This window comes from Fulmarus glacialis, unplaced genomic scaffold, assembly GCF_000690835.1.
Source record: "Fulmarus glacialis isolate BGI_N327 unplaced genomic scaffold, ASM69083v1 scaffold22861, whole genome shotgun sequence".
Lineage (NCBI taxonomy): Eukaryota > Metazoa > Chordata > Aves > Procellariiformes > Procellariidae > Fulmarus > Fulmarus glacialis.
In genome coordinates this window covers 10,600-21,754 of record NW_009193764.1, presented here as the reverse complement: position 1 = coordinate 21,754, position 11,155 = coordinate 10,600, and the positions used below count along the sequence as shown (strand labels likewise).

General features: G+C 40.3%; 1 protein-coding gene across 1 annotated transcript; it reads right to left on the bottom strand.

The window, feature by feature from the left end:
* Nucleotides 1-40: 40 nt before the first annotated feature.
* Nucleotides 41-10,549, bottom strand: CNDP1 (carnosine dipeptidase 1 (metallopeptidase M20 family); the record flags this gene model as incomplete). The annotated part of the gene is made up of 10 exons (XM_009587573.1): nucleotides 10,472-10,549; nucleotides 9,865-10,008; nucleotides 8,143-8,305; nucleotides 6,927-7,015; nucleotides 4,773-4,973; nucleotides 3,257-3,341; nucleotides 2,520-2,680; nucleotides 918-1,082; nucleotides 589-730; nucleotides 41-188 (listed from the first exon to the last, which is right to left on the bottom strand). Coding segments are annotated over exons 1-10 (1,376 nt in total), but the record flags the coding sequence as incomplete, so codon positions are not given.
* Between the last annotated feature and the right edge of the window lie 606 nt (nucleotides 10,550-11,155).

Genomic DNA, 11,155 nt, shown 5'->3' with positions numbered 1-11,155 from the left:
CCCCCTTCTCTTATAGCGCAAATGGACAAATAAAAGAAACCTGCTTATTTTCTCATTCTGGGAGTGCTCCCCGTCATCGGCTGCTCCGATTGGAAACATTATCACACTTTTCTGCATTACAGTCTGAAACATTCTGGCAATAGGAATTGTTGAACCATCCCGAATAAAATCTGGATCTTCTCCAAAAACTGAAATACACGGAAAGAATGAATTCATTAAGGTGCTGTCTTCAGCCACCAAACATCGGCTATCTGCTCAAACATGAAGAGCTTCTGAGTAGGAATTGTTTTGAGTGCGTAGCCAATTGATTTCATGAATCAGTTGCACTCTGCAAACCTCTGGCTTTGTATCAGTACACGAAAGAACTAAATGAGGTCTTCTGGCTGCTCCTGTTAAATACACCCCAATTCAGCAAGAGGTGGAGGCCTCAATGGCTAAGTTGTTCTATCAAAATCAGTAAGGTGCATACATCAATGAGATGTAAGTGACTGTACCACCGAATCAGGAAATCCCTTCTGCTCTGTGGATGAGCACAATTCCCCTGCACACTTGCAGACACCTTAGGGACTGAAAAAAGAAGGAACACACCTGTTTTTATTGCCCTTCTTGCTGCTTTATAGAGTGGATCATTAACATCAGTGAGCCAGGGCTTCGCACCCAAAGGCATAGACACTTTCAGTTTATTTGGACTGTTCCTCTTGGAAAAGACACCCTCCAAGTGCTCCACCACCTGCGGGGGAAACACGTTGCAGAAGCAGAAGTGTTCAACTCAAGCTTACACCTCCATTCCCACTTCTGCTCTCAGAAACAAATAAATGCTAGAAACATTCGGTTTACTACTTTGGGTGTAAATTTGTGAGGTGCTGAGAGGGACTTAGTTTACACAGCAGAGGCCAAAGAAAAGGTTTGCCTCTTACCTGTTGTTTCACAACCGAAAGGTCCATGTGGGGGACCTGACGGATCGAGAATTTGCCAATGACTTTTGCTGGAATGACGGTTTTAATTCCGGGTTCGTGAAAAGCTCCTTCAATCCCATGAATAGAGAGAGAAGGGTAATGCCACAGGTGTAGAAGTATTTCTTCCTTCAAAAAAAAAAACATTGAAAATATAAGGGATGGCACTGGAGCCATTCACAATTGATATAAATTGATATAAATTGATGTGAAGAAACAACCTTTTTCCATCCTAAAATTTGTATTTGGAGACCTCTGTATTTTAAAGATGTTTGATGTGTAATTTAAACCCATGCTCATATCTTTTCATTTTAAAAAAGACTACTTCTTTCAATCAACATTTGTTTATCTTTAGAAATATTTGGATGAGAACAGCTTTTCATGCACAGCAAGAAAAGTGGAGCATTATTTTAAAATATCTTGGAAGTAAATTTTTCTAGTGCAAAGAAAAATCAGAACAACTTCTGATATGACCATCTGTTGATCTCAGAACTTCTCGCAGGAGAAACCTGTGACCAGTTTAGCCAGACCCCTCCCAGATGATATCAGAGAAGAAATTCTACTAATGAGCGTTAAATAATACAAGAGGTTAGATGATAATGTTCAGTAACGAAGTTGATCTGTTTTTCTGGAGAAGATAAGAAGGGTTAAAAAAAAAAAAAAAAGAAAATGTTTATTCTAAGGAAGAAAGGAGAAATATATAAATTATAAATTGGTCATCGTGCAGAACCCCAGGGCGCGGCTCCTTTCCTTCTGCTCCAGTTTTATGAGACTAGAGCTTTATATACACATAAAATTTGCACCACTTCATCCTCATATAGGTAAAGCATCAAAACTTGTTTAGCACAGTTACATTATACTTCTGTATTACTGATTATTACCGTCTAGCTTAGGCTAATTCAGAGGCTTTTTTATGGAAGTAAAAGGATCCGTATTGCAGTTTATACCAGTATAATTACATTAGTGATAAAAAAAATGAATCACTTCTTTCCTTTCTCCCAGATGCCGCTCTTGTGCAGAGAGATCTTTCTGAGCCAGCCTTTACCTGCTGTTTTTTATTTAGGATATAATTTTTAAATGCTGGCAAAGAGAGGCTTATAGCTCTGGGTGCTTTTTTGGCATGCTCGGCAGACATAAAAATCTGAATTAAACACATAAAAACCACCCCAAAACATATCTGCTTAAAGCTGCCTCCCCATTTTTTCAGAGCTGAATACAACTTCTGTCCTACTATGTAACCCGCATGCAGGGGTTTTAATGCTTATTTTCTTTGGCTGGTTAGATGAGGGAGCGAGGATCTGCAATGCAAGAGAGGGGGAGCGACACTGTTAGTTTTGCATTATTCTTTTTCATTGATTATTCATATTTCAGATCACTTTCCCCAGATGCAGGAGCTTTCATTTTCAGCAGATTGATTTTATTTACCTTTTAATGCTCTGTGCTCCTTTATTTTATTTTGAGTTTGCCATTGACTGAAAATATCTTTCAGTTTGGCTTTATACACAAGTGCTACGAATGGGTGATTTAAATTCTTTCTGCTGACCATTTATACAGAGTTTATGTTACCTTGGTGCCATAGAGGAATCTTTTCACACCACTGTTATTTTTGTGTTCTTCTAGATCAAATTCAACGGATTCATACAATTTCCTCTCCTCCTCCGTCAGGGCAGCGACGCTGTCATAGATTCCAGGGATCTGAATACGACCTGTGGGATCCACAAGGCTGTCTACAAAATGAGATAGAGATATCAGTACAAGTGGGACCTATTGCTTTCACTTGGCAATCACAACACCTTTTCTCTTCTACCTAACTCTTTACCACATGAATAAGCCTACCAACTAACTACTAGCAACTGTTTGCATCCATCAAGCTGTGGCACCTACACTGATGTATTTTCATATTTATTAAGAAAACCATCGAGCTGCCATTTGTGTTTAGAATGTGGTGGGTCAGCCCAGCTGCTGACATGAAAACATCATCCTACTGAGATACAAATCAGCATTAAAAAGTCAGGTTTCGCTACGTGTGTGTGTATACAAGTTGCCAGCAATCCTTAAACATTCCTGATTGACACATGACTGACATCAGCTTAACAGGCGCATGTCTGAGGTCCTGGCCTTACCGGGGACGTTTCCCTCCTCAGTTGCTGCCACCATAGCTATGCTGAGATTTGGAAACCTGGGCATCTTGCTTCAGTTAGACTTGCCTTACTCAGGTCAATTAAACATGGCACTGGTCTTCGTTAGGCTGATTGCTAGCCGTTGTTCCCCAGTTACTCCTGAGCAACGACGCATGTTATTACCCAGCAGAGCTATCAGGTCCATCAGCGGCTCATGAACGATGCCTCCAAAAGTTCCAGAGTGAAGGTCCTTGCTGCCACATTCAACCTGTACCAAAAACACTGGTTACATATAAACACTCCCTACCTTATTCTTCTGCGAGTGTTTGTTTTCCATGGCAACTGGTGGCTTCAGTTTTTTAAACAAGGCCACAAATGGATAGAAAACGATTATGTGTTTCTATTTATAAAATGGAAAACATCATGTCAGGAACAATGTGCTTCTGGTAAAGAGAAGACAGGGCTCTCTTGTTAACCACTAGAGAGAGAAATTCAGCTATAGCACTTACAGGCATTTGAAAGCAAGGGTCCCTCTCCGTTCCCTCCTTTGCTTCAGTAAGATTAAATACACCATAAGTGAAACACTTGCATATTACTGTTTCTAACATCGCAGAATAAATTCTTCAAGTTCTCTATCCTTTTTACTTAGTGTAAAATCTTCGTAACAAAGGCAAGAAGTAACCTTACTTGTTTTGCATTAAGAAAATATATGTCCAACCTTAACTCCAAATTGCAACAAATAAGAATTTAGAGGTCTCTTGAATCGTATGGCTTTAGAATAGAGAGAGGCATTTGGTTTATTAAATGGGTTCTTTTTCCAGACACATTTTCATACGCAGGTTTATCATAAACTATTTGCCTGCAAGAAACTTGTTTATTCTTCTCAAAACCTCATTACAGCCCACTGTCTGGTAGCAGGCAGAGATCATTTCTGATGTTTTAATAGCATCATTTTTCTTAACCAAGACTTTGAAAAATTGAATCAATACTGCCGAGGCTCTTTTGGTTAAAAACAAATTTCATTCTATTTCAGACATAAAGGTTAATGCAGATTTTTCTTTAGTTCTCTAGTTCTTTAATCTTCTCTCTGAATTCCTTTTACGTTTCATCGGGAAGTATGATGAGAAATTTCTCATCTTCATTTCACAGTAGCTCATGCTGGCTGCTAAATATACTACAGTGCACTATTATTTGCTTCTGCCAATGGTTACAAAAAATTTTGTGTGGCTTTTAAACCCAGGGATCCAACCAAATGGAGTGCCTTTAGGTACATCTATTGCACTAAGCAGTATCTGCTGCAAAAAGGGCAGAGCTGCAGAAGAAATGGTTTTGGAGTGAGTGAGAGAGTTGGAAGGTGTAGGACGGACGCTGCAAGAGAACGGAGTTGATGTGCGGAGGGGGTGATGAGAAAAGACTGGGAGAGCGGCAGGAGAGTAGTGGGATAGGAAGGGATTCAAGGAGAGAGAGCGTAAGTGGAGAAATGATGATTGAAGAAAAGTTGATGAAAGTAAATAAGGCTAATTGAACTGGAATGAGGGGGGAAATCTGCACAAGCAAAAAAGGATATGGAAGAAAGGTCTGTATTTGTAAATATTAAGCTTGCTGTCAGTCTTTCTCTGCATGCAGCTATAGATGCGGTTACAGGTACATCCCTGCTCTCTGGTCAGGGGCCCAGTTCAAATGAACCTGCGTCCTTTACCTCCACAAAGAAGCAGGCACTTCCCCGGCTCCCATATGTGAGGGCAGGTTTCTTGTTGCTGAGCCAGAGGTTGTCCGAAATCACAATGTAATCAACATCAGAGAAAAAGCACTGTTTTTCTTCTTCAAGTAATTTTTCTAACCCCAAGGATCCTGCTTCTTCCATGCCTTCAATTATAAACTTGAAGTTTACTGGCATAGCCTAAATGAACATTAGAGAAGTCTGGGTAAGGAACAAGCATTTTCAAAAATAAAAAAATCTTAAAAAATCAAAAGCAGACTGGCTTGCAGTATGTGTTGTGTTAGGAAAAGAAGGACGTAGGATATATAGCTTGTTTCAATAGAGAAGGCATTGATACATATACACATGTAGTTTCCCAGAAAAGCTTGTTCTTCTTCATGTTTTTCTGTACTTTTCATTTTTGAAAGAGAATGTAAGTGATTTTTTTTTTTCCTTGTGTTTCCAGAAAACTTGCTGGACTGTCTCATAAAATGGGATTTCTCTCAGTACTATTAAATATTCTAATTGCTTTGGAAAGCCTGTGTAATAACAGTTGCATTTTCACAGAAAATTTCCTGCCTCTTATATTTCCTCTCTTAGTGCCCATGCGGGAACCACTGGCAGAGGTCCACTGCTGCGGTTTTCCCAACATGTTATCTATTGCTAGAGTTAGTCACACAGCAGTAAAAATGCTACCGGTGATTCTACTATAATTGTCCTTATAGCGCTCATGAATCCATTTGCCTGCTAGTTCATAAGGATGTATTTCCAAGGGTAATTAAGAGAACTTTTATTATGGAATAGTGCAAGTTAGAAATGCTGACACGTCCCATAGGAGAAATAAATTTGAGCTTAGTTTCCCATTCCAATTCATTTTCTCGTTACAGCTTTTAAGATGTTTTATCTTTTGATTCAATGCTCAGATTAAACGCAGGAACAAATGTGTAGAATTAAATGAACTTGTGCTATGGATGGGTTCACCAACGGTTCATTGAAGGACCACAAAAAAACTTAGAAACAAACTGTTCATGAATATTGTTTGATGGTCTGTGCTGTTTTCTGGCGAAAGGCTTCAAATGACGAAGATTTCTTTTTGCTTGCTTGTTAAAATGCCAGAACAGTTATTAGTGATTTGAAAAACTGGGAAGATGCAGAAAGACAGCCCCATAACTGTATCCACTTACAACAACTAATCTCTAGGCAAATAACTTGTGGGTTTGTTAGCACTTAAGAGACACTGAGGTCAATTCAGTACTACTGATGCAAGAAAAACATCAGTTTTCCAGAAGGTTGCAAAAAGACTTAAAAAGTCAAGACTTACGCTCAATTTGTGCCATAATGTCATTACAGAGGCACAAAACTGTTTCTCAACAATCTAACAAAACGTGTCGTGCAAATTCACCTTGAAGTGAAATGCTCACTAAGCAAGTTATAAACTTAGACTATATGTTGGTTTAGCTTTGCATTGGGGATACAACTAGCCCAAAATGATTAAATATGCAGACTGATTTAAAGATAACTGTGTTGGTCATTGTAATAATTCAGGCAAAAGTTTGATTCTTAGAGATACGTCATGCTATAAACAAGTATATTTGTACTTGGTTAATGCAGCCATTCAAAGCATTTGCTTTGGTAAATCTAATATATCGTTGAAAGAACAGCCCATTATGTATGAGCGTTTTTTGGTACTTATTCTCTTCATGCATACACATAAATCGAAGGTAACTTGTAGGTAGACAAAACCAAAGATTGGCAGAATATAACAGCAGAGATGAGTCTTCATGACCAATCTGTGATGTATGTTATTTTACCATTTTAAAAGCTCTCAAGAGAATAGAGTATCAAAGCTGTTTAATGTGTGTAATATATATCAAATGCTTCCCCCAGTGTGTTTTCCTCTGCAGGGCAATGACAGCAATACCTTATTTACATTGCATACAGACTGTTCAAAATAGAAATGCTCAAGGACAGATTCTTACTGGAGTGGGACCAGTGCCCTGGATATAGCATTAGAAATAAGCTAATATTTCAAAATGCATGTAGTGTGTTGGGACAGAGATGTATTGTCTAACTTACAGGAAGGTAAATGCATCCCTCCAGAGAGATGATGTTATAAACCAACAACAACAATAATAATTCCTCATTGATACCTACTAATTTCAAGGCTCTAAATGTTTCTACTGCATTTATCCAGGCTAAGACAGGTCCTTTATTATCTGTTGCTCCACGCCCATAGAGATTTCCTTAAAAAGAAGTAAGGAAAGTTTTTAAGCAAGCTTTGAAACTTCAATGTAATCAGCAAGTTCCTGTTGCCACAGAAGCTGTAGTGGTGTGTCAGGTGAAGTGTCAAAAGAATCAGGATTTCATTGACTTGTTTTAAATAAGGTGATGGGTGTTTCCAAGTGGACAGGTATGCTTTTTTACTCCCCCTTTTATATATATCATATTGTGGTTTCTGCTACATGCCAATTTCTGAGCTTCACTTTGTTTTTAGGAGCTGTTTGTTCACACCAGGCATGCCTGGAGAGTTTGCACAACATGCAGCTTCTGTGCACATCAGCCAGCCCAGGTAACACACACAGATAAATACCACAGTAGAAGTATGAACCTACAAGTCTAGGTACATAATATTTTTTTAAGCATTCGACTGTACAGTTATATACAGGGACAGATTTCAGTTTCATGTACAGATAAATCTGTTTCATACACAGATAAATCTGTGGATTGCCACTACCAGATTTATCTGTGGCATTCCCCACTGGAGGCAGAAGAGTTACCCCAGTAAGGGTGTTTGGAACTGGTCCCAACAGACGGGAAGGGGTGATTTAATGGCTATAGGACAGGCCTGGGAGTCAGGATTTGTGGGTTCTTGGTCTTACTCCCTGCTCAGTCTCCATCCTTAATTTTGGTCCTTTAAGTGAATGGAGCTTTTCATGCTCAGCTGGCTGTAGTGGAAGGATGAGCACATCGGGGGGGCTTCTCATTCTTCCACCACCAATGTGCCTTAGCTCCAGCGTGGCAGGTGGAGGTACTAAAGGATTATGAAGCAAGAACGGGAAGTGCGAGGGAGGATAACGGCTGATCCAACAACCCAACAAGAATTTTAAAGCAGAAATGGGTTCTCTATTGAATACTCTATGAAGCAGCATTAACCTCATGTGGCTCTACCACACCAAATAATAAACAATCACTGATGGGTCTCACTACTCACAGCATGGTCATCAAGACTTAAAGCCGCTGGATTGTTCCCACAGTTTTCCATGGGAGAAGTCCTCACACTGTGGTTAAACATACTGGGAGCCGCCTTCTACTCACAGTCTCAGAGTCGTGTATTTAAATAACAATACAAAAATTATGACCAGATACACACCGTTGATTTCGGTCAGTGTGTAAGGGTCAGTTTGCCAGCCATCTTCCTTTTTGGCAGGCTGCACATCTACGTGACCATAGAAACATACAGTGGGGTTTTGTGGATTCTTCCCCAGTTCCCCGAGAATCACAGGAGGCAGTGGGAGGTCCTGGCCATCAGGCAACTGCGGAGAAATGTTTAAAAAAGCAACAAGGGAAAAACAAACCTTTGAAAACTTGCAAATGTTATATAAAAAAACCCTGGAATTCTCCGTATTGAAAATACTTCTACATACTCAGTTGGCTCTGGTTTGATCAGGTCCACAAATCTGATTTTGAATCCAGCTCTAACCTACCCAGAGAAATTAAGATTTTTCTCCCCACTTGTTTAGGTTCTGCAGGGACTTTATGGAGCTATTCTAACATTTCACTGTCATAAATGCCCTCATTACTAAACTCTTACTTCCCAGCACTGGAGAAGACTGTGTGCTGGAGTTACAAAAGCATATGTTGTGACACTGAAATAGTCAAAAGCCACACAAACTCCTCCAGATCGCAGGAGGCCTGTAACTTCAAATAGAGAAACAAAATAACGTTTTGCTGGCAGGAGGCAGCAGAACAGGTTAAGGCTCTAAACTAATCCTGTAACTTACCGCTGTGCAGAATAGATCTCCACATTGGCCAAGAGAGGCTGGGTGTCTCACAGGAGAGAGAAATAAGAAGTGAAGTGTGTACTCCCTTGTATTCACCAATAATATCAGTCTGTGTCGGTCTGTTGCAACACAAAAGCGTAGCTGCTTGCACGGCAATCAAAGGAAAAACCCATTTTGTGAAACAATATTTTGGCCCTAGGCAGAGAAAAGTATCTCTGGTCTCTGCTCCAACAACAGGTAATCCATTCCCCGCTGTTATCGACACAGACTGTTGCTATATATTTTGGCAATCATAACCGCGTGCCACCTGCATGCCAAGGTTTTAATTTTAAATGCATTCATTACAACTATTAAATGACATAACCTGAAATATTAAAGTATTGCTGTGCTGCAGGGTCCTTGTGCTAAGACTCTCACAATCCTCCCCAGAAGCCTCAGAGGAAGGAAAAGGGAATCACCATTAGTGAACTTTGGAATTCCTGTTAGGATAGAAATCTAACAACTCGGGGCAGGAAAGAGCCCCCAGTTACAGTAAGGTAAATAAACTAGAGACAAAGATTTCTCAGAGATTAACTTTTGCCTGTGGCTTTCCAACCGTCATTAAGAAAATGGCTTGGAGCATTTGTCCCAAAACCAAAGATGATGCTCAAGACAGCTAGCCCTTTCTGTCTGGCAACACTTTCCTTGTAAAAGCTACCTCCCTCATATAGAGACTTTGGTGACGAACCGATGCATTAACTATCATGCTTCATTATTCGGAAGAATGTAAAAATGAGCCCTGGTAAAAAACTCAGGACTTTAATTTTGAGAACTGCTTCCCTCCAGTTAAAAGTGTCAAACTGTCCCTGCTGTGCAGAGAACATCTGTTTGCATTTGGATTGTCTGTGTGGTCTCCCAAGTCTGTTCTCAGACAGTCTGAGGGACCGATTTCAGCAGGTATCATGTAGCTACGGGACTACTGATAGATTGTTATCTAGATACCAAAAATATCAGTAAGTCATAACATACGTATGCATATCCCTAGCACTGAATGTAATAGGTAAACCACGTGTGCAGATATGATGTTTTAAATGCAAGAATCAGACAAGCACCTGATGTGACCCCAGGTTTACTAAATTAACAGCAGCTCCCAGCGCTGAAAGTCTGTCTGCTGCCAATGCCATCATTCGTATTACTTCTTTCCTCAGATCTGGTTGAACAGAATCGCTTTCCACAGCCACCCATTCCTTAAGATCCTGCACAGGAAGGAAGGAATTGCAGTTAAATCCTCCAGGATGCTGCGGTGTTTGGCCTTTGAACACAAGAAATGTTCATCCACACTGGAAGATGGTTTCACTTCCATCCTGTCACAGCAATGTCATGAATGCTGTATTTTTTTTCTTAACTGGTAAAGATTTGCCAGTTCTCCCATGTGGGTGCATTTTGGCTCACTGGAGCCTCTCTCTGCACACACTCGAAGGATGCCCACAGCTACCTGGTCTATGGAGGTCCGTGCAAATCCCTCTTCCACCCAGAGGGTCCCCAGCACAGACTCTCCCCTTGCAGCCTTGCTTTGTGAAGCACATGGCGGCACACCTGATGCCAGCCCTGGAACCCTGCTCGTTACCTTATTGGCAAACACTCATCTGGCACGTAGAGCACAGGACTCCGGGACACCAGTTCTGCGCTCCAGTCATTTCACTGCAATATAGTTCCTACCTCGATGAAATCACTTTGATGTACATCAATGTACTGGAAGATCTCTATCTCCAACACTGAAGAGGATGATGAGGACATTCCTGCCTTAAAGAGTACTGCAAGGCTGAGATGGATGCTATCTGAAAGTTAAGGATAAAATTCAAGATGTTAGAGAGATCCTGCAATATGCACTTCTTTTCAGGGCTAGAAAGCATAGACAACTGCCAAGTGCTGAGCCTATTTAAGTCTCATTTAAGTCCTTCAACCCAGGAGAAAGTATACCTGAATTATTTTATCACTCAAAACCCGCAGTTGTTTCATAGTCAAGTTTCTGGAATAAAGTGAAAAAATGACCAAAGAGTAAACAGCTTTACAATTTCTGTTTATAAATAAATTAAGGGAAACGTTTTCTAAAGAAACATTTGTTGCGTCATTTTTCAGTGCACAAACATCAAATTGTATGTTCTGGGAAGACAATCGCAGGGAAAGGCTTGCAAACACAAACACACACCAATGGCCCAGGGGACTCATCTTTCTTTTTCTTTATTTCCAGAAGGAGGGAGAAGAATGGATTCACTGACACACATTGCATATTTCACATGAATAAGGGAGAACAATCCTGACACAGGAGAGTATTGGGCAACAAATAGCTTTTGTGGTTGAATAAGAACGGTGTCAATACTGAAACACTTGACAAGTGCAGAA